General features: G+C 34.2%; 1 protein-coding gene across 1 annotated transcript in view; it reads left to right on the forward strand.

Moving 5' to 3' along the window:
- LOC145680866 (methyl farnesoate epoxidase-like) overlaps nucleotides 1–22,963 on the forward strand; it is a 75,179-nt gene extending 52,216 nt beyond the window's left edge. Inside the window, exons 6-9 of the mRNA XM_081752001.1 lie at nucleotides 6,113–6,293; nucleotides 8,630–8,747; nucleotides 18,950–19,091; nucleotides 22,731–22,963. Of these exons, the coding sequence (XP_081608127.1) occupies nucleotides 6,113–6,293; nucleotides 8,630–8,747; nucleotides 18,950–19,091; nucleotides 22,731–22,915 (626 nt within the window). The 3' untranslated portion in view covers nucleotides 22,916–22,963. The remainder of the gene's footprint in view (nucleotides 1–6,112; nucleotides 6,294–8,629; nucleotides 8,748–18,949; nucleotides 19,092–22,730) is intronic.
- The last annotated feature ends 2,797 nt before the right edge of the window (nucleotides 22,964–25,760 follow it).

The following is a 25,760-nucleotide window of genomic DNA, read 5'->3' on the forward strand; positions in this document are numbered from 1 at the left end:
TGCGATAACTGGAAAAGTTATCTAGAAACATCTTCTTAAAGTACGAGCTGAACCTCTCGTCTCAATATGTTCGAACCACAAGGAAATGTTAATAAAATAATTTTAGTGCATATTTTAGAATGAAGTGAATTCACTTCATTCAGTGTCTAATTTCAAGTTCAAGCATTCAAGGAAACATTCAAGGAACATTTAAAATACGTGTGATGCCTAGTGATGAAGCATTTACCTCTAGTGATTGCCAGGATGTTTCTTTTAATATCTGATATGATTTTAAGAAATGGTTGTTACAAGTTTTATAAATAATTCAGTTTTTTTGTTTCGGACTAAGGTCCGCCTCAAGAAGAGTGATTCAAATCCATATCTTTCAAAGAAAATGTACATTAGGTTTCAGAATACTGCATTCTGATAATCCTTAACTCAATGACATATCCTATTACTCTACAACGTTTCTTTTTTTTTTTTTTTTTTTTTGGTAGTATAGTATAACTCGATGTAAGATCGATTTTTCTCTTTAGGAAAATAATTACCGTCATCAATTTACTGAAATGCTCAATGGTCTATGAAATGATACAACATACATGGTATATCTTATAAAATCATTCACTAAATCTATCACAATTATCCTTACTCTACAAAACTATTACTTCTGAAACCAATATTTCTGCTTATAACATTTCATGCATCTCGATAATTATTTTCACATTACAATGCCTCATAACTTCATATTTCTTTAACAAATATTGTCGGTAATTACAAAAGTATGACAAATTTAACCTACTAAAATCTACTCTCATCTACATTTTGTATAAAATCTAACCCTTACTTTAGCAATCAAATTATTAACACTCGATGGTTACGTTCCTATTAACTATTTGTATGGGCTCGTATCAACTTCAATATTACATTAACAACAGAAAATTTTAAGAGTACATACCGGTATCTTCAAGCTAGATTAATTTCGTACCCTTACTTTTGACTGATTTTATCTATAGCAGTGGGAATCACTGGAAATTCTTGGGGAAATCATATGCTGTATATTGGATTATAAGAAGGTTGTTTGGTTTATATCCGAACGATTTGCAAATATGCTGTTGTCTGCGTAGCTCCACCACAAACACGAAACCGATATCATTATCAGTATGCTTTTTCACTTTTTCAAGCTCAGGAATGTCATGTTGGTGTTAGTACAATAGAATTAAAGTAAAGAGTTATTGGAAAGGATAAATTTTAGCTGTTTTTCGCATATATTGTTTATATAGCCGAATGATAAAATGTTTAGAAAAAAAAATTCATCTGAGTGACTACAGCTAAAGTTACTATGGCAGAGCAAACAAAATTAGGTTATTTGCAGAAACATTCGACAATCAAAGCGGTCCACCCGAGAATAACAGCTATAGTTGTAACTCAATTGCTTCGTGGAATTTGTCGACTGTAATCCTAGAAGAATCCAGCACACCAACATTACATGGCCCAGGGATTATATCTGGTACATTCCACTGTAATAAACAACTTTCGTGGATTCATATACTTCTCAGATGCCACATTGCTAAATAAAAAATGAACTGTATCAAATTATAGTACAGACGCTTGCCACATTAGATGGTGTCTACATGTATCTCATGTGTAATGATAATATTCGAACCCTTATGTGCAGTGACACCTTATACAAGAGAAGTGCTTGTTTTACCGTTCTTATAGAGCAAGTTTCTTACCAGAAATAGGAATCATGATTATCACCGGAGGGAATGTTACGAGCGAATGTTTGGATCTATGTAAGGTAGACTAAAACATAACGGTGAATGGTGCCTATTTTCAGCAATCTGACATTCCATCTATTGAAGATACATTCCTCGTTTGTATGGAGCTAACGGTAATCAGGTGTGCAATCACATGAACAAAGTGTCCACCTATCCCTTTTGGTTCTATCGTAACAGAAAGCAGAAAGCAAGAAATAGCGTTATCTATTTAGAGTCGATGCATTTCAATTTACTTCTGCGCATAGGATGTTAATAGGGCTCCCATATTATTTTACAATAGCTGGCAATGAAAAATTTGTTGGAAAGAATGGGACTTGATCTCTATGTCTTTGCTCCACTGTAGTTTGTTGCAGTGTAGAAGGAACAACGCTGAGTGACAATCCTTATTCTTGGGATCCAATAGAAACGTCAGTAGTGATAGAGAGATTTCTTGTTCCGTAAGTGCCCTTCAAATTCGGTTCAATTTAGACCGAACTAGGAGCAAATACAGATAGGGATAAATAGTACATACGGCAGTTTATCTTATTTTATAATGGACAAAATAACATATGAACGAACTTAGTCTGCTTGATCAATGGCTACACTTATAATATTCACAACCATACTGTCACTTAATTATTTTGTATATGAATCGTTCAATAGTCACCCTAAAATTGTATGTATCACTATTTCTTTTTCATCTATTTCCCAAATAACGTTTCAGTTAGTTTCAGATATGTATTATGATTTGAAGATTACATTCCAAACTCAATACTGTACTTAAATGACTAACGTTAAAACGAAATTAAATTAAATTAACAATAGAAATTCAGCTGATCTCTATAGTTTCTAACAACATTGTTTTCGTGGTTTGAAGAATCAGAAACGTAAATCAATAAGAGTTTGGTATATATGTATGTATTTCAATTTTTTTAAAAAAGTGAATTTCAAATAATTTTAGAATGTATATTATTGTGTTGAAAGCCAATAAGTTTTAATAAAATACTAACAAGATAATTCAAAACAAAATCCTCTAGTACATAAATACAAATAAGTGAAGTAATTTTTGAAGTTTTATTCATAAACTAAGTTAAATACATTTCATGAAAGTTACTTGAAATATAAGTTTTAAAAATATATTCAATTTTAAACATAAATGGTTCATATTGTAATTGATATACATACATGTACTATGAATTGCAAACAATATATTTTAAATAGTACTAATTTTTAGAATGAAATACTATTGTTAATTCAGCAAATAGAATAAGTTTTTATACAAAATAGTCAATACCAAAATGTAAAGTGTGTAAAATTAAAGAGGAACAAACTACGAAAGTTAGTAAAAATGTATTATTTTTTTCTGATGGTTTCAAAGTATCCATTTTATTTCATTCTATGAAAATATTTCTTTTAAAATACCAGTAGCAACTAAGCAACTTCAATACTCATACCATTTCTAGTATTACACCTTTCTAGTTTCTTTAACAATTTCCAATAAACATTCTTAACAAGAACCTAACAAAACAGAAGAATATAAGGAATGTTGATTATTTAACAGTCAGACTGTATAAAAAATACGAAAATGCATTGTTATAGAATTCAACAAGTGTTATTAACTGGAAATTTGTAATAGCTTAAAATTAGACTGCACAAAATACTCGTCAAACACTTACAAAATTAACGTGCAGAACATCGACAATAAATAAAATCAACTTCTTTTAATATTACAGTACGTAAAAGAAATAAGAATACTTTTTGTATGCTTTCAATGAACTCATGTGTTTACTTATGCATTTGGCTTACTGTCGCAAAGAAGCTGCTGCCGATCTCTCAACTCTGGATCAGAAACAAGAAAGAAAATGTGTTACCCCTGTTATCCCTATATTTTCTGAGGATTATGAAAATAGAGAAGAGTATGGATGTAATTGCTAGTTTCAAATCAATTTATTCAAATTGCTCAATGAGTCGAAATACAGCATAGAGGCTAAATGATAGAGGTCTCGTCTCTAGTGTAAAGGGTTCTCTTCCAGTGCCATGTTAGTTTGTGCTGGGAAACATTGTGTCTGTTTGTTTTTCTTTATTTCTTTTTTTACCAAATTTCTTCCATTTTCTCCCATACCTCGTTCCAAAACTTATTTTATAATTATTCAGTGTCACTAATTGTCTGTCTCTATTATATTAGACCTTCATGTTTGTTGTCAGAAGAATAAGAGCATAAGTATGAAACATTAAACAATATTAAAGAAAACATAAAACTCTCTACTTCTAAACTTTCTCTGTTCGTGTTAATTATATTGAACGAAACATGGTGTCAGGAGAATATACAGAGTACGTTTGTTCGTTCTGTATTTGTTATAACTAAATTTTATATTGTTCCCTATTAAAGTTGTAGACATACTATTATCCCAATTTATTTATGTTGCATTACTTCGTACGGGCGTTTGTTCTTATGATTACTGACCTCCCTATTTGTAGTACAAAGATCAAATATCGCAATAGTAGGACGAAAGAAAAAAATAAATAAACATAAACAAACTACATATTCTTAATTTAGAGATAACATACGCATATACGGACAGGGTCATTGCTTCATCTTCTACTCGTGCATTAATGATATTGTTTACGTAATCAAGCTCTTACTTGTCAATTCTTTTGCTAAACTCATGCGTGCAATGTATCTTGGTGATTTATTAAATGAAACAAAGAACTAAACAGTTCATATTGATAAAATCTCCATATCCATTGTTGTTGTAAATGATTACTAAATCTGGTGTGGAAATTGTACAATATTATTAGGGTTTACAAAAAAGCAGTTAGCTAAAGGTTATATTTACATAAAGCGATAGCCCTCATTTAGCTGAAAAATAAATACATGATGTTTCAAACAACACCAACAATGTTTGCGAGCTGATTTCTGACACTAAGATAAAGCAACAAGTATAGACCAACCTGGGTGCACAAATGCTTCCTTTCGGAGTTATAGGCTGCCGAAAACATGAAAAAGGAACTTTAAAGGTCTATAGCTCCAAAACCATGGGACCTACCGGGTTGAGACGGGTCGAGACTTCAATTAGAAAGTAATATGTGCGCTATCCAAAACTCAATCTTTCAAAATCCTAAGATACTCACGCAGCAATTTTTATAAAGTGAGTTTGCCTACGGGCATATACTGTAATATGAAGTACTCACCAACTCCCTCTATAAAAATTGTTGCGTGAGTACCACAGGATTCTGAAACTTGTATATTTGGATAGGGCACATACTAGTTCTAAGTGAATTCTTGACCCGACTACGGTAGGTTCCAAAGTTTTGGAGCTATAGACCTCTAAAGTCATTTTTCATGTTGTTGGCAGCCTATAACTCCGAAAGAAAGCATTTGTACACCCAGCTTGGTCTATACTTTTTGAATTATCTTGGTGTGAGGAATCACCTCCCAAACGTTATCGGTGTTGTTTAGAAACACCCTGCATATATTTGTGAGTGCAAATCCCCACGCGTAATCTTAGAAAAATCGAGAACAGCGAAATATTTGGCAAATATAAATAGTTGTGCTCTACTTTAACAATGCAACCTGTTAAGATTAAATTTAATATTGATTATTCTCATTATCTTTCCATTACGACACTACCAAGACGATAGTGTTGAATATGAATAAATGAGATATAATTCTGATTCATGATTAACACTAAAACGTTTTTTTTTTTTTTGTTTGTTTAACTAGAATGTTGTCCATTTATAATATGTATTATTGATAGACCATATTGAACTGAAAAAAATAAATTCTCGAGGATAAATTATATCGTGTAAGTTTAGAAAAAGTAAAAAGAAAACTAATTTTTGACGGTTTAACAGTATATTGTTCTTTTTTTTTTAGTCAAATGCAGCAGAAGGCTCCTTTATTTGGTGAAAGAGATTTTTTGCTAATTTTCTCTGTATGAACAATATGTTCTATTAGGCAGCAGATTATACGTATTTTTGTTCGTTTTCCCTTAACAGTACGGTCCTCATAGAGACACACACAATTTTTACAATTACACACAATTCCAACAGTGGTGCACCTATTACAATTATTGATTATGAATATATTGCTGGACTGAAAATGAAGAAATGGAACAACCTGAGAAAAGTCAGAAATCAATATCGTACATTACAAACTCTCATAGTCTTGGACTAAACTAGAAACCCTCGACAGGAGAGAGAGAGAGATTAGTATTTTAACAGTGAACTGTTATGCCTAATGTTTTAGTAAGTGTGAAGCTTATTTTTGGTAGCCAAGCATTAATTTATTATCTATATAACGTTGGACAGATGTAACTTTCTTACGAATATATCTTTCAAAATTTATCATTAACTTTCACTGTACTTTAATACAGAAGAGCAGTTAATAGTAATACTCAGTGACATCTTTCTGGCTGCAAGTGTTACGCCGAATTCTTCCCTGGGGTATACTTTCGCCAACCTGGTGCGCAAACCGGAAATTCAAAGGAAGATACAAGCAGAGTTAGATGAAGTAGTTGGGAAGGACCGATTGCCATCTCAATCAGATAGATCGAGGTAAGTCTTTCCTATTACTTACAAAAATGTACAGCATATGAACATAATTTCGAATACATAAAAGAGATGCACTTTAAATTTCAAGCAACAATTCTAAATGTCCATGAAGAATCAAACATTTTAAATGTAAAGTATATTCTGCACTGAACAAGAACCCAATTAAAAAAAAATCAGTTTAGTGTCCAGTGTTTATGCCTTTTAGGTTAAGGGAGACATTTGTCTATTTTTTGTCATTTTACAAAGATGTGGAACTTTTCTGTAAGTCTGCACCATTGGTTTGAACTATAAACCCGTTGAGGTTCAAACATGACGTCGTTAAATAATAAATAAACTAGTAACCACCCTTGATATGAGCAAACTCTTTAAAAATTATTGATGCTAAGATAATATTCAGAAATCAGTATTCAGATGTACATTCAGATTTAGATATTACTATATATAAAAATTGTTTGTTCGTTGCAGTTTATTACCAATGTTATGCTATACGCGGATTTATATTGATACACACGTTTTCTAAAAATTAAAATGCGTTCAACTAAAGTTCTTCGGTGATTTTTCAGAAATATTTACACGCTGTACATTATACTTTATAATAATGTAGGACTAATATGGAAGTTATGGATAATCATGGTGGTTATTAATGAACAATCAAAGTACATAGTGAAGAAGCATGCAACATATGTCCTAACATTTGAGTTATAAAAAGAACGGGGCGGAGGTAGGTGAAACGGAAAATTTCCGCTATTTTAAAGAGTATTTAGGTAGTTTCACACACTTTCCTATTTGGAAGTAAATACATATATAAATTAATGAATAGCCAATTATGCATGGCATGTCATAGTTATCGCATGTAAAACTGTATTTCAAAGGTTGATAATCAGTTTGAGTTACTTCCACTGTTCCAGTGATTTCGAGAGATAAACTTACCATGTATTATCTTGAAATAGCCATTGCACGATGCTTATACTTCTTAGAAGGAACCCTGAACGTTTGATATGCTCATAAGTTATAATTAATCCTCACACAACAACAAGGTATTAATATCTAATTTTCAGTCCTTAGTAACTGAATTTGCTTCAATTTTCAGTTCCTTCTGTGACTCCTTTCCTTTCTTCTTTCGTCACTTCTTCGTTTTTGCATTGGTGTCTTCCTTACAACGATGTTGTATTCAAGTAGATATAAGAATAAATTGCGAAACAGTATAGCCACTAAAATAATATAAAATGATGTACGAATGTAACTGCTTAAAGCTTAAAGCTACTGAACATTTTTACGTGATTTCTCTTAATAAATAGCGCAGACTCAAAATGATCTTGATTCTTATTTACCACTATGTTCAAACAAATCCATATTCTGTAAATGATATTCAGTCAAACATATGTCCTTTTTCTTTACGTATATTCGAAACATTGAAGCTTTCAATAAGTAAACAAAAATAGTGACATATTTATATTCAATATTTCTTGTTCAATTAGAGGGAAAAGACTAAAATTAGAAGCAAAAGATTTAAATGAAATAATTTCCTTCCACAATAACACTGTTACAAAGAAATTTCGTAGAGGGAAAATGATATTGCTTAGCACTGAACCTAAGGCTATCGTGGATTCAGACCTTCGTACGGGACAATTTATCAAACTTACCAAGTCTTTTTCTGTCACGAAATTATCATAAATATTAGCTGTAGTATTACAGCATTTGTGTCTAAACATTGCTGCACAGATTTATGAAACAATTCATGAAAAAGTTGCATAGATTGCTTTCAGAGTATGTATTTTAAGAATTTTTATTACAGTATACTGTATACATTATTATGATTTTATTTCGATTCTTGCTCAATACAGAATATACATTTAAAATGCATTTAATGCATGATCATGGACATTAAGATTTGTTGCTTGAAATTTCAAGCAATAAATCCAGCGGGACTTTGACAAAAAGTGTAACATTATATACCAATCATAAAAGTTCCAGCTGGAAATGGAATCCATGTTCCTTCCATTAAGTTAATAACGCTAATCACTAAGCTGCGATAAATACCATTGGGATGCTGACAAATCTGTTTTGTATGTGTCTCTGTAAGATAAATAAAAATTCACTAATAACAACTATGTGTAGTGAGCTGTGCATGAAATATAAATTTTCTTTTCGGTACCGTTCTTCCAATTTTCAATCATCAATAGTGCGGGATTATGTATTTATTTTTCATACAGCATGCCTAAATTTTCATATTAAAGCAATGATTTTAGATGTGCAATAAGAAAACTACTTTTAAAAACATGAGTTTATGCTGAGATACCTATCTTTGAAAAAGTATAATATCTTCATATATATTGCAGGTTACCTTATTTAGAAGCTACAATCTTGGAGGTTACTAGACGACATCCTTTAGCTCCACTTATGGTATTACACAGAGCAACTGAAGACACCGAATTCTTTGGTTATGAAGTAAAAAAGGTTTGTAATAATTTATAGCCTTGCTTAAAGTTAAAATTCATATGAATAATATCGGGAAAAAGAAGAACCTGGATTAGAAAGATTACAGTTTTTAATTCCTTTCAAATTATTTGAAAACGAAGAATTTGCACGATTAAATATATTTCCTAATGTATATTGTAAGGATCCCCACGTCGCAGTACTATGCAAAAGCCATGCGTACTACACGTGTTAATAATAAACACAAACAAACAGACGACGGTCCCGAAGAGGAATCGCCAACAGTCGGAAGGACGAGGATCACCAAAGGAAGCCGACAATACAGGATAAAAGGGAGCTGCACGCCTCGACCAACATCAATCTACCCAGGTTGATCGAACCACCTAAAACCCCTTTCACGACGCTTGGTCATGGAGAGGTACCCATCCTTAAGCCCACAACGCTTGGTCACCGGGTTCCTTTCCTCTTTCTCACGACACCTGGTCACCGAGAGAGAGGCACCTAATCTAGACCCATCTCACGACGCTTGGTCACCGAGAGAACCTCACCTGCAAAACCCACGACGCTTGGTCACCGGGTTTCTATCTTAATCTTACCCAAGTAGATGTTAGAGAAATTACTTATTATAATTTTTGTATATAAGAAGACTTTTATAATAAAAAGGTGAAGGGAAAGTCCAAATCCAGAGTACATTCCATTGCTCTACCCTTATAAACTGAAAGAATTTTACATGGTAGATGCGTCGGCGTCTTTCCAGACATTAAAAGGACTTTCCTACGGGACACTCTTTTTATTAACGAAAAACGGATTTAGAAACTTTTAAAAGTACAGCGTATTAGTGTTAGTGTTACTAAAGCAGGTTCATCCGTATTGTTATATGCGCTCTCATTACTCTTAGCGGTAGATTGATTCGTTTAGGCTTGCAGGTATTTATACCGGCAACTAGATCTGGAAAAGTACGTATAAAGAGGTGATAATATTATGGCAGAATAAGGCCCCGTATACCTGTTAATATTCCTCATCTAACTAGATATTCTGGTCACAGTACAGACGACCCCGACCGTTTTTTATGCTGTTCGATCATTTGGCTTTACTCCAACCATGGACCCCCGAAAAGAAGAAAGAAATTTTCCCAATGTATGTGCAGTACGTAGCTCTCGATTTTGTTTTACAATTACAAAATCAGAACTAATTCGACACACTAAGTTACGATCAGCTTAAAACCAAATTGATTTCTCTGTCCCGCCCAAATTTACCAGTATATAAGGCGGAATTAGAAATTTTCCAAATACAACAAAACGAAAATGAATCTTTTGATTCATATTTCTTAAGGAAATTAAGGGTTATCAGACAGCTAATGCCAGAGGCTTCAGAGGAACAGAAAATTCATTTTCTTTCATTGGGATTACAAAGAAATTTACTACAAAAGATAGCGTTAGAATCCTTTCCAACAGTCCAGCGGCTACAGGATTGATTTCATGAATTGGAAAAAGCTCAGGATCTTTAAGAATTATGCAGAAGAGGAATTATGTGGAATTGTCACAGGCAATTCATTCTTTAATCGGCCAACCTAACCATCTCTCATCACTCCCTATATACGATTATCATAACCAAACGAATCATAATTCTTATTTGCCAACCTAGGTACAATAACCAACTTCTACTGTGCATCGCACCCAACCTGTTCCTTGTTATTCGCAATCGTTAACTTCTGCACCTCCATCGCAAAATATCTTCCCTCCACAGTCAACTTCCTCTCCACCTGAAGTTTCAAATCCGTATCCCACCAAAGTCAAAAGTCGCCCTCAGAACCTCCCCACACGGACCTCACCAAACTAGCTAATCAAATGGCCGAGCTATCATTAATGGTGGCACAGAATGCCATGAAGAACAATTTTAGGCGTAACATCATCATCATCATAGGTATTCTGCCTTTATTGGCAGGTCACTTACCGCACCTGAGAAGCTTCCATGCTCCACGGTCCTCCGCTAACCTTTTCGTCTTCGCGTATGATCTTTCTGTTTTAATATCATCCATTAATTGTAGTCTCCTTCGCCCCTCCCTCTCTTTCCCGCCACCATTCCCTCTATGACGTCCCTCATGATACAATCTCCTCTTAGGCAATTTCCCAACCAGTTTCTCTTCCTCTTTCTAATAATGTCTAAAAGTGTTCTTTTCTCACCCACCATTTCTAACACTCTCTCATTCGTTTTCCGCTCGACCCAACCAATTCTTTCCATTCTTCTCCACACCCACATTTCGAAGGCTTCCAGTCGATTTTCGTCACCTTTACGTAATGTCCACGTTTCCGCCCCATACAGTACAACACTCCACACGAAGCATTTTATGAGTCTTTTTCTCAACTCTTTGCTCAAGGTCCCACAAAACAGACTTTTCTTTCTTTTAAAGGCTTCTTTCGCCATTCCTATCCTTTTAGGCGTAACAATGGAGGAAGAAACCGGAAAGGAAATGGACAAAAAGCGGATAACTGTGGTAGAAAAAAAAACAATTTTGTAAAAGGCGATAAAATTTCAGTATTCTCAATTTGTTATACGAAGAACCACGGAGCATCCACGTGTTGGAATAATCCAAAAAATTCAACCAGGGAAACGCATAACTGGGCTCGCAGGCCAAAGCCAAGCTTCGCGGGCCATACCAGAAAAGTCAGCGCGTGCCACACAGACACCAGCACTATCAAAACGTAATAACGTTCAAGAACAGCAGGCAACAGTGGAAACTTTTAAGCATACGGACAGCAATTTTTTCACCCAGACGACCTATAATGAACACCAAGAACATGTTATGCTGGGAATAGAAAATAATAAATTATTGCTCAATATTAGTGTAAATGCAAGCAATCTTCCAGCTACCATATATACAGGGACTAGTCTTAGTCTATGGTCAAGACGGGACGTACTTCCAAATTGCAAATTGATACCGTTTCAAACTCGTATCAAAGGCATTGCTAACAAAGTTCTCTCCTTGAAGGAAGTAGCTTTATTTAAATTTAAAATTGGCACCACCACCTTCTCACATTACTTTCGCGTTATAGATGCGGACTTTAGTCCAATTTTCGGGAGCGACATTCTCGCAAAACTTTTTGCTCAAATAGACCTGGAGCATAATTCCATATCATTATATAGAAAACCTAGGAAACCTTTGTTTCCAATAGAAAAGAAGAATCGGAAGAAATGTCACAAGAAACTACTCACTCTTTGCACTTGTAAAAGGCGATTAAAATCACGGCCATCACAGCCATGGCCGTGGAAACGTCATCACAGCCATTAAAATTACGATTCCGGCGAAATCACATTTCTACTTTCCTGTACCGATCCAAAGAAAACATCATGACCCTGCATTTTATATTACTCCACTACAATCATTATTAGACCGATACGATTTACAGGCAATGACCATGAGAGTACCGAGTAACGACCTTATGTTACTAATTTCCAATCCCACGGCACGAATAATAACGCTAAATAAAGGTACACTAGTGGCGTATACAGTGGAGGACGTGGAAGAATTTTCATTTAGAATAGAAGAAGACGAAAAGAAAGCGTACCAATTTCGTGCTCAAGAAAATAGAGGAAAGAATAAGACAAATCGCTAAAACCTTTAACATTGACCTTCCTGATATAAATCTGGATTTACCGAAATACCAGCGAATAGCTGTAACCAACATATTGTATAAATACAGGGATGTTTTCATACAGCCCAGAGGATATAGGTTATTTTAGAGGATATGAACACAAAATTCGTATAGATAAAAGTGCGTCATTCCATCATCGCTCACCACCTATTCCATTAGGAATTAGAAAGCAAATTGATAAGCAGATATAGCAAATGCTAGATGCCAAAATCATAACTGAGACACAGACGAGTAATTTCTCTTCACCTCTAATTGCGATCAAAGAGCCAAACAGTTCAGATTTCAGACTTGTGTTGAATCTACAGGCATGTAGTAGCTATACCAAATACTTGAGCATACTGTTTCGGTCTACAGAGGACGGTTTCGCAGGTTTTAAAAGGGAAAACTAATAACAACGCTTGACATTTCTCTGTCGTATTTCCAGATAATATAAAATCCAAAAAGCATTAAATGCATGACTTTCGAGGTAAATCATACAAGAAAAAGCTATAAATTCCTTAGATGCGTAATGGGCCACTGTTCATCTTCCCAATCTTTAACTATAGTAATTAAAATGCTATTAGACTGCCTACAAAAGTGCATAACCAATTTTGCTGACATCGTGATCGGTTCGTATACATGGGAATTACAACTTTCAGATCTGCAGCTTTTAATCCAAAAATTACGGAAGCACGACTTCCGAGCCAACCCCAAGAAGACGCACCTGTTATATAGAGAACTCCCAGTATTAGGATTCCTTGTATCCGGAGAAAAGATTAGCATCTCACCGAAAATAGCAAAGATCAGGAATTTTAAAAAGCCGACTACTAAACAAATACTTAAGAGCTTTATAGGTTTTGCTCTTACCGACGAAGTCATGTTGAGGACTTCACGACCAAGGTAGAGCCTTTTCAACAGCTCCTTACTTTAAAAAAAATGCTAAAAAGGTTTTTAGCTTGTTAAGCCCCAAAACAAACGATGAAAGAATTGTTTCCTATTGTAGCAGACGTCACACAAAAACTGAGACCAAGAGCTCAGTCTGGCAAAAAGAACTATACGCTATTATTTATGCTCTGCGTAAATGCAGATATTTCCTACTTAATCGTAAATTTAAATTGTTTACAGACGCAAAATGTCAAACTTCTTTGCGTACGCACCCGGACAGAGTAGGAAAATACACACGCTATAGAATTTTATTAGCTGACTATAATTTGGCATTTGCCACATTGAAGGAAAGAAGCATCCAGCCGACATTATCGGCCGCTTAGAAACAAAATAGTGAGTATACTCCAGAATCCTCAGACCAACATCAGTCGACCGAAGATTTGCATGCATACTGGTCCAATTTTCTAGAAGAACCCATTTTTCAAATACTGCAACCAGGATCTTTGAAGAACTTACGAGAAGAATAGCGCAAAGATGAAGCATACGCTGACATAATAGCAGTTTTGGAAGGGAAAGAACCGACAAAAAGTTCTACCACGAGAGCAGTCAAGTATTTTTGATTAAAGGAAAACCTATTGTACCGTACACAAAAACATCCAGAACTTGGATTACCTTATCTTTTGTGTATCCCGAAAAGCTTGGCAGGATATTGGTTCTAGTCTATTCATAAAGACTGTCAGAGCCTCATATTGGATTTTCAAAGACAGGCAGGACTGCCCTTAAGAAATACTACATGCCGAACATGAAATCATACTTAGCATTTAGAATCAAGAATTGCAGAGCGTCAACTCCTAAAGTAACTCCCAAAAAAGCCACAAGGAGAACTCCTTCATCACTCACCAGGCCTCATAGGAGAAAGATTGATGTTTGACAGTCTAGGACCTTATCCACACGAAGAAGGGAAACCAAAATACGTTTTAGTAGCCATCGAAAGAAATACACGTTATGTAGTGACGAAGGCTGTTAATAGCATCACTGCAGATACAATTGAACAGTTCTTACTGGAAGAAATTATTTTAAAATTTGACGTATTTCGTTTCCTTCATCTGGACAAACACCCAGTCCACAGAGCGAAGAAACTTCAAAAATTAGCAGAAATATATAACTTTGAATTTAAGTTCTGCCCTGCTTTTAATCACCAGGATATAGGATTAGTCGAGGTCATGAACAAAACTATACAGAATTCTTTAAAATTTTTCCTCGAAGAAAGTCACGAAACATGGCCAAAACTGTTACCTCACATCACTTTTGGTTTAAACAGTTTCGTCCAATTGTGAACGAAGGAATCCAGCTTTTTTTAAAATGTACGGATACCAGCCTAAGAAAATCAGCTATTGTCAATTACAGACCGCTCCTCAGCTACAGCGTGAACGAGATTAACTTGTAAAACTTCGAGAAAGACATGGTAAAATTTACTAAAGGCCAACGAACAACAAAAGAGGTATTTTAATAAAAACATAAAAAACAACCTTTCCACAATGGAGATAAAGTACTCATTTACTTCCCCTCTGGAAGAATTGGAGAGTCATCACAATGGACCTATAGATACTGTGGACCGACTACAATAATCTCAAAACTAAACAATAATCCCTATCGATTTCGCATGCCCCATAATTTCAGGGACAAAGAACAGAATATCTGAATCGACAGAATCAAACTTTATCATAATGGCGAAGAACACATACCACACGACGTTAATGAAAAACACAGCGGATGTAAACGAGCAACACGCAAAGCGTACTCTTCATATTTCAGCGGCGGACAAAGAAGAAACAGGGAGACAAAAAATAAAACATGGAATAGCAGAAAACAAGATACACCATATGATACAGCTAACTATTTGAAGTGACCAAATCTAGTACATACCTTAGTATTCAAATCGCAAGCGATCCCTTGTCCTTTTTTCACTCTTATTATTTCTCAAGTCCCTGCATTCTCTCACTTAAACAATAATCCAGAAGTACAATCTCCTTCAGTGCACAAAATTGCAAGCTAGCATTTTCTTTTCGCTTCGAGCGAACGAACTTCATAAGGTCAGCTACAACATTTTTTCTCTTCGCTTCTCTGCTGCGAATCATATAACTGTCACAAACATATTGACCTACATATACAGAGTGTTCAGAAAATCAGGACTTTTGATTGGCAAACTTTTTTCCGGCGTGACTACATTTATCAAAGTATTGACTTTCACCGTTCTGTAAGTGTGTTCTGTCATCTATTAATTAGGACTAGTAAGAACTAGACCAATATTAGAAACTTTTCTATAATAGCACTCTTTGACGTACGAGCTTCATAAAATATACTACGGACATTACCATCAGTGACGTAGTTATAACTACTAACTATAATCACAAGAGCTTCGACAGCCTCTCCTTTGAGGGAAATGACGTGACATACGTATCCTGCTTAGGCTCGAGGACAAACTGTCAGTGCTTTAACATCAACTTTTCAACTTTTTTGTGTGATAGTGTCTCATACAATGATATCACTGACCATTCCTTTTATCTTTGATTTTTTGTTTCAGAGTTATAGTGCATTTCCAGTGTATACTGTGACCAATATGCAGATTCCACATCATGGCACACAAAAAATAATCCAGTGGCTTATTTTTATTCTACGCCCCAGTGGTGTAAGGCTCCCCATGTGTCAGTACCATGGAAAAGTAATGCGTACTACACGTGTTAATAGTAAACACAAACAAACAGACGTCGGTCCCGAAGAGGAATCACCACCATCGCCAACAGTCGGAAGGACGAGGATCACCAAAGGAAGCCGACAATACAGGATAAAAGGGCCTCGACCGCCTTGACCAACACCAATCTACCCAGGTTGATCGAACCACCTAAAACCCCTCTCATGACGCTTGGTCATCGAGAGGTACCCATTCTTAAGCCCACGACGCTTGGTCACCGGGTTCCTTTCCTCTTTCTCGCGACGCCTGGCCACCAAGAGAATCTCACATGCAAAACCCACGACGCATGGTCACCGGGTTACTATCTTAATTTTACCCAAGTAGATATTAGAGGAATTATTTATTATAATTTTTGTGTATAAGAAGACTTTTATAATAAAAAGGTGAAGGGAAAGTCCAAATCCCGGGTACATTTAATTGCACTACTTTTATAAACTGAAAGAATTTTACAATATTGTAAATGTGTTGTCAACAATGTGTATTTTATAATCGTAAATACTTACCACAGTATACACATATCTGTGTCTATGTCTATCTATCGGTATATCTATATCTATCTATTTATGTATATATATAAATTCAGTTTTAAAATCTTGAGTGTCTTCCATGGGAGAGCTGTTCATGTTGTTCTCGATATGGAAGACTTGCTTCGAATACAACTAGAACAAAGTTTTGAATTCCACATTAACGGATAGATTGTTATGTTCTCGATGATTCAAATGAATATTGAGTTCTAATCAATCAAAACTTTGAACTTTTCTTATTACGAATAATTATTTAAGATTGAATGTATGAATAGACATGATTGAAACATGATCTATCCTGGAATCGTCCAAATGTTCTAATGGCCAATATTTTGTTAATTCATTGTTAGATTTTATGTTAGAAGTATAATTCATGATTGAAAATCCTACAAGGACTGTATACTTAATCATTCTTTCCATACTAGAACTGTATTAAATAAAACTGTTATTATAGTCTTATGCTTCACAGAAACCCTGCAAGATCATTATGTCAATCATTTAACATAGGCTTTGGCCATTAGTATTTAATATGTCTAGTTCCTTATTCTTAGATATTTCTTTGATAAATATGTAGTACCTTATTAACCTTGTATAAATATGTATTATCTAACTTAGTATAGAGTTCAGTTGAGTTTATTTGTATGTTACTCTGAAGCTTCAGCCTCTTTACCTTGAGTAAACATTTTATTTCTTATATTTAGTTTTATTTGTGTATTAGTAATGCATGATAACCTTTCGCTACTAAAAAAAAAAAAATTGGCTGCCAATAGCAAAATATCCTTTAATATAGGGAAGATTGAAAGTTACTATTAACATTTTCCAATTGAAGTAAGGATTTTGCATAATATACATTGCAATTTCAACGGCGAATGAGATATTCATTTGAAATTAAATTAAAACCTACTTGTAGGCACCATATTTAGAGAAGTGACATTTCTTGAAACAAACATTAACTCACAAGCAACGGGCATGAACGTGTCATCTGTACCTACGAATCACATCTAGTCCATTCGATAAACATAACAAAAATATGTTTATGCACAAAACATTAAGTGGGATGGACAACCGAGTTAACGCCTGGGGCCCATTAACACTGTTAATATAAAGAAAATCGTAGACTCGCAGTGAAGTAGCTATTGGATCAACACCGTTCACTGAAAAGTCATGGCTTATAGTTCATTCTCTTCAGCATGAAACAAGCTTTCTAGGAGTGCTTTGTATTGGCGCTCATAACATACCTGAACAGAGAAATTTGGGAGAATGTCGGGAAATTTGGGAAAATGCTCCCCCTACCCGCTCTGCAGTGGCCATGGGTGGAGAAACACGATTCGAATGAATCTCGAAAAATACTATAGGGGATAGGAAATGGGTGTACCAAGTTTCGTTTTGATAGGCGGAATAGGTATAAGGGGAATGTTTTATACCAATACTCTCTGTACATACCAAACCGAACCAATGACCAGGCCTCAACGAGAACATAGAGTAATATAAAAAAATATGAACGCAGTACTATTTATCCTGATATCAAAATTTATACCACATTATCTGTAGAATGAAGCAAGCGTTTTAATAGTTATCACGCATATTGTTCCATGACATGTGGAGGAGGAAAATGGAAGGTAAGTCAGAAAATAGCTTCCAAAATAGCGTTATTGTGAAGTTGTGCGTCCTCTGGAGCGACAACGGAGCCGGTGGGATTCAGTGTGTGAATTAAAGGACATTTTTCAGGGAAGGTAAAGTGCACATCCGAGAAAATTAACTTGGGGAACTTCAAAACTTATGGAGACATAAAATTCTTCAGAGGGGGACTTTGGTATACCTATGCAGTCTATCAAAACAAAACTTGGTATATCCATCTCCTATTCCCTATAGTATTTTTAAAGATACATTTGAATTGCGTGCTTTCACCCGGGGCTACAACAGAGGGGGACCCAAATTGATGGGAGAGATTTTTGGAAGGAATTTTCCCGACATTTTCCCAAGTTTTCCTGTTCAGGTACGTTATGGGCGCCAATACATAGCAGACCTGGGATGCTAATTTTCTGCTGAAGAGAATGAACTATAAACCATGGCGTTCTAAAGAACAATGTTGACGCAATAGCTATTTCATTGCGGGTTTCCGATTTTGTTTAGACTAACAGAGTTAATGGGCCCCAGGGTTTACTCGGATGTCCATGACACCTAATGTTTTGTGCATGAACATATCTATGTTATGTTTATTGAATGGACTAGGTTTGATTTGGAAGTCCGTATGACAAGTTCATGTCCGTACCTTGCCAGAATGCTGAGATTTTCCAAAATAACGAACTATTTTTATACAAGAAACAATCTACCCTATAAGTATAAAATATTTATTCAATAGTATCAAGTATTTTGTTACTAAATGTTATGTAAAGCTAACGCCTTTATATATATATTTTTTAAATGAAGGATACTGTTATGGTACCAAACCTGGAAGCTGTTCATATGGACAAAGAATATTGGGGTGACCCAGAAGAATTCCGACCTGAAAGATTTATTGATAAAAACGGCAAAATTATTCGAGATGAGCACGTATTATCTTTCGGACTAGGTAAGACATAGTTGTTACTTAAAGGAATTTAATTGTATAAAACCGTGAACCAATAGTACTTTTATTTTCTGGATGATTTAACTCTCATTATTCTGTCATACATTTAAATAACAAATACAATATGAAATAAATACTTATTCAGCATTGTTCTTTATAACTACAACAATTAGAATAAATCTTCCCAATCTAAGATGATTCTTATTTAGCGTTATTAAAATATTGATATTTATTTGTTTATTTGCGTTCATAGATATTTATTAACGTTTCCAATTATAATCTTCTAACAACATTCTTTTCAATTATGTGATATTGAGTGCTATATTTATTATCTCCCTTCGTTTCCATCTAATACAGGGCGCAAAATTTCCAATCTAAAAATGATGGTCGCCAGTATATCTTACGTAGAAAGTATGATATACCCCCCTCCATTCGGCCTTTTGTTTGACAAAGAAAGAGATTACATCAGAGAATAAAATTTCAAAATTACACAATTAGATTCATAATAATGAATTTTGAATTGGGCAATTCATATACATGTTAAAAAATATCTTACCTTAAGACCTTACGTTTGTGTAACACTCTCTGCAGTGAAGTACCAGTTGTCGATTGCAGTTTCCGGATCAAAGTCACCGAAACCAGATTTGGTAAAAACCGAACCGGTTTTGAAGAAAACCGAAACCGGTTTCGGTGAAAAACCGAACCGGTTTTCGAGAAAACCGAAATGTCGGTTTTTCGGATTTCGGCTTTTTATAGAAACCGGTTTTCGGTTTTTATAAAAACCGGTTTTGCCCATCCCTAGTTGAGACTGCTGAAGCCTCTCTTACATGAAGCAGTACTCACAGGAAAAACTGCACAACATGTGACAATTGCAAGCAAACTTGGCAATCTCCTATTGAAGTTTTTACTGTAAATCTGTTTCACACTCCATGTTTTCTGTCACTCCGTGACAATTATTTTCCCTGTGAGTTTAGGCAGAAACCACTCCTACTGAACACTGGTCGCCAGCTCTAAATTTCTAGTCGCCAATGGCAACCTGGCGACCGGAAATTTTGCGACCTGATCTAATAGCTAACTTTATTATATGATTATTTTGTAACCCAACAAAAGACTGTTTTGTTGTGATTTTGTTAGCACTATTTATTTGTTTAGAGCTTAAAAACAGTTTTCATCATTATCGATATCACACAGTAACCTTAATGTAAAATCTTAGAAAAGTAATCTTAACGGAAAAGTATATACTGTAGATTGGAGGAGCAGCTATGCTTTCATAAAGCGAAGAGGGTAATTATGTATTAACTTACATTAAAATATAAATGACTGGAAAGGCAGTCGGGGCAATCTTAGTACCCAGAGAGACATTCGCTCCCTTGCTACCCTCTGGAGTCGTCACAGCTTGTGATGGAAAATGATGTACCACGATTATTTAGAATACTGTTAAATAGTTGCCAGCACATAAGTTAGTCAGAGTGTCTCAACTTGAAAGTTGAGACCCTAGAGGCTCGCGAGTGGGTTTCATGGGGGACACGAAGATAAGCGGAAAAGGTAAATATAATTAGAGTCTAATACCGGAAAATATTTTTAATATTTTGAAATTTGTTCTGAAAGGCACGTTTTTATTTTTATACATACTGTTAAGAACAACAAAAATTAGGTCTGGTAAATATTTTCATGAGGTTCATAGTTGGTTAAAAATCAATTGAAATGAAAGCGGTATGATATGAAACTAATGAGAACTGCATATCGAAATATCGGAAAAATGCAAATGTAGCAAAATCTGCATATTGAAATAAACTAAAATTGAAAACTAATGAGATATCTGAGCATGGTATGATTTCACTGGTGCGGCAATATCCGGTCAATCTCACATTATCAAGTCATTTAAAATACTCAATAACTTCTTAAACAACTGTCCAAGTTTTACTTAACCAAAATTAGAAATCACTTTATATTTTTTTTATCATATGACCCAAAATTAAGGGAGTTATGAAGTTTAAAAATTTTCTAACAGCCTCCTTTTTGAAACAGTATGACGGATAGGATTGATATTTGTAATATCAATGAACTCATCAAATCCATTATCTTTTAGGGAGGTTACTGCATCTACTGTATACTAGAAATTGCTTCTACTATTATAGAAATAGATGGGTATCGTGAGATTTCCACAATAGGTGTGTTAAAAATCACGCTCAAGCTTATTACAAATCAGAAATTATAAGGGGGTCACTGGCAAGAGGATGCGATAAAATGGGGGTCGTAATAGGAATTAGGTTGAAACCCACTGTTAGATGAACCACTATCCATACGAAGTTAATGTGTCAACATTTAATGTGAAGTAGATTCATTCAATGTAGTGAACATAAATGCTTCATTGTTGAATTTCATGTTCTATTAATTTGTTTTATATTAAAACTTTTTTTTTTATTTTTTAAATTTAATTTAAGTTTTCATATGCATTACAGTATTAGAGAGATTCTAAATTGCAACAAACACGGTCGTGGTCGATTGCGTTTAGGGCTCCAGGATGTTCCAGCTTTACCTCATCTGTTACCTCAAAAATTGTTCAAAAGTCCACGTGTTACGAAGTTTGCTCAAGAACATAAATTAATATCACTTGCGTGGTATTTAGGAAACCGCTTTTGATATGTGCTATTAGTCACCTTAGTGAATGTTGGCCGTTTATTTCTTAAATTTTTAAACAAAAATTTTTGAGGGGCTGTAGTTAGAAATTATAGAATTGTGGTAATAGAGGAAGAAGACCCATTGATGACTGTAATATCATTGAAGTGAACATGAGTTATCTTTATTCAGTATATTTATGTTACAGGATGTTGACAACAATCATATACTGCTGGCATTAAATGCAGTATAACAGTTCATGCTGCTAAGTTAGGCTAATGGTGTATTTGGTCTAGTAAAGTAAAACTGTGGTAGACTTCAAATCTATAGCAATCTATAATTGAACGCAAAGTGGTTAAATCTAGCACATTTTGCTTGAACACAGAGATAATACCAGAGATGAAACCTACTCTTATGATGCAGAGTAAATCTAAAAAAAGAATCTCTACTTATGAAGGTATGAGGACTCCTGGTATGGAATTCCAAGAACAGGCTATATCTTCACTCTCATCCATGTATTAGAACACAATGTACAAGATTAATAAATTTCAAGTTTAAATGTATTATTCCCAAAAATCAAGAAACGTTAAGAGGAAACTATTTTTTGCAGTCTCTTAAAGTTTATGACGTGGTACATATTGACAAATAGACACAGAGAGTATTTTCTATCTTATAGGTAGTATAGGTGGGACGTTCAAATGAGGATGGAAAAAAAATTATAATTTTGTTAGTGCAGTTACTACCTTTTAGTAGTATTTGATACTTAAGAAGTATAGCAAATAATAAACTTGAAGTGTGTAAACTATTCTAATAAATTCTCGTAGACACGAAGTCTACATTGGTAATTTTCTATTGAAAGGAAGTTCATAGAGAAATATTGAAAAAGTTTCTACTAAAGTATTTCAGCATTAACTTCTACCAAAACTGTATTTAAAAGCATTGAAAAACCTGATTTCGTAAGTTATTTAGAAATATATTTTGTAATGATAAAAATATCACGTATAAATCTGTTTTCTATTTCAGGCAAACGGCTGTGCATTGGAGAGATGTTCACAAAACAAACACAATTCTATTTTTTGTCTGCACTATTACAGAATTTTACTTTCACCATACCTGAAGGAGACAGTATGCCATCCACAGAAGAATGTCACTTTGGATTTGTAAATATACCCAAGTCATACAGAATCAAATTAATTCCAAGAAACTAACAAATTGTGAGATTGTAATAAATTTAAAATGAATATGTAATACTCTGATGAAGTATTTTTATTGTTACAATACAAAAAACAATTACTTGTCTAGAATGAGAGGTCTCCATCGTAAGTAGTTCATATTATTGTATAACTTCATTCCATATAGCATATACTACAAAAAATATGTGCAAAATATAAACATACAATTCTTTATAAATATTCTTATAAATACTCTGCCTTCCTAACCTCATTGAAACATAGCAAATGAATACATACATTTTGTAAAAAAAAAATATCTATAAATAAACTAAAATATCATGATACACCAAGTTGTAGTGCTCTAATTACAATGTTATGTATTGATTATGCACTTAAAATTTTATGAACTGGAAGGCGCATGTAAAATGGAAGAAAATACTAATTAGGAAGTACTTGAAAAAGATAGTAAATATGATGGTGAAAATACATTTAAGAACACTTAGAAGAAATGTGATAATTCAGACTACTAGAGGACTGCTAGAGCTGTTAAGGCGTAGTGTCCAGAATATCAAGATGAACTACTACATCTCCTCTGGTATGTCCGATCAAAATATCTCAATATTATTGAATATCTGTAGTCAATTTTGGAGCTTATCCTCCTTTATCCTCACAAATGATATTGACTACTGTGTTGCGTGAGAAATGGTAGAGTATTTCTTCAAGGGCTAATCATGATTTATATACTTGCATTCTATGACGTCATACTTATTCTCTAAGCTAACGGTGGTCGCACGCTATATCGATATTCATATATACCTTGTCCTTCAATTTGATTATATATATATATATATATATATATATATATATATATATTACATAGTATAAATATTAACGAATGAATTATTTTACACACTCGTCATTTCCCAATATTTATTTCACCTCAATAACAAATAGTTTACAATTAATAAAAAGAGTATTCTAAATTATTTAACCTTGATAGTACGTAACTTCTACTATAATAGTCAGATTTGGTTGTTTTATATTCAAAAATTCAGTTGTTATATTTTTGTATCTTGTTTTAGATGTATTTGTGTATCATTTTTAACTATACTTTTTGAAGAAGACGACGAAGCTAAAATGTTTCAGTACTTGCAAGCTCTCAAATAAGCGTCTTCGTGCTCATTTATGCATAATAGTTTCAACAACAAAACAGATAACTTATGAACAAATAAAAAAATAATATAAATAGGATGAAATTAACAAAATTTGGCATAATCTAACTTAAAAATTAGATTTCAGAATAATAAGTAATATTAAATAATTATTTACAAAGAGATATACGATGATGCTCTAGGAGTTGACAAAATGTAAGCAGTAAAAGTGACTGTTAAATATTGCAAATACATCATCTGAAACGGAACAGTAACAGGTATGTTACACTGGTTTCCACAGAACCTGGTAAAACGGGGCATCTTTACACGGGGCCTGTTGCTGCAGCTTCAGAGACTGCTTAACATAAGTATAGAAGACTACAATGCTGAAACAAACGTTGCCCATCGAGAGACCATCCTCTTTCCGGACCAATTCCCTTTCTGTTTGCAGCATCATGATGGCTCTGTCCATACCGTGGCATTACGTTGTGACACGCCTCTATTTTGCATACTAATGAAAATTTTCCTTAGCCTACACTATTGGTGTACCGTAAAGTTTAGTTGTAATAGAAAACTAATTAAAAATAGTTACATAAATTAGAAAAGTAACAATTCTTCATATATGGAAAAATATGTTCAAAAAGTGTAATATGATTTTCCCATTATTCATTTTTGATCACAAAAATCATAATATCGACGTTGTATCAGTTTCATACGCGTTATATAATTTTTTTCCTACAACTTTACTACTTCTCTCCATTTACATAGTTCCATCTCATATAAATAATTAGGATGAATATAAATTTCCAAAAAATATATATTAAATAATTAAATCTTGAAATTTTACAATATCGGCATTTGAAAGCATCTGTTTACATTCATGTAAATAAGTTAATCCAATAATCGAGATTTGAAAGCAATTAGATACAACCATAAGTAATTACATATATATATTAGATGTAATATATACATAGTACTAACTAACTAACTAACTAACTCTATGGCCTATGGAACCCGGAGGTTCAGTGCTGCGTTCACAAGAGCTCTCCACTGACTTCTATTCTTAGCTAATTGGATCCAGTTTCTACTTTGTATTCCTATCTCTGCGAGATCTATCTTAATATTATCCTCCCATCTGCGCCTAGGTCTTCCTAATGGTCGTTTTCCTATGGGTCTACCAGTCAAGACTTTGAAAGAGTTTCTACTTTCTTCCATTCTAGCTACATGACCTGCCCACCTAAGCCTCCTAGACTTGAAGACCCTAACAATGTTGGGTAAACCGTATAAACTATGTAGTTCCTCGTTATGAAGCTTCCGCCATTCCCCATTCTCGTTCCTCTTGGGTTCGAATATTCTTCTCAGGATCCTGTTCTCAAATACTTTCAGTCTATGTTCTTCCCTCAGAGTAAGCGACCATGTTTCGCAACCATACAGAACAACAGGCATGATTATCGTTTTATATATTTTAAGCTTCAAATTCCTCGACAGAATTCGCGACGACAAGAGATTTTGAACCGAATAGTAACACGAATTCCCTGCTTTTAGTCGACATTTAATTTCTCCGTGAATACGATTTTCGTCTGTTAATATTGATCCTAAATATTTGAAAGTATTCACTTTATCAAAAGTATTATTTAATATTTTAACGCCTCCACAATTTGCCGTATTACGGTCCCGACGCACTTCCATGTATTTAGTTTTCTCTGCATTTACTTCCAAACCCATGTCCC

This window comes from Thermobia domestica, chromosome 3 (assembly GCF_964235325.1).
Source record: "Thermobia domestica chromosome 3, izTheDome1.hap1.1, whole genome shotgun sequence".
Lineage (NCBI taxonomy): Eukaryota > Metazoa > Arthropoda > Insecta > Zygentoma > Lepismatidae > Thermobia > Thermobia domestica.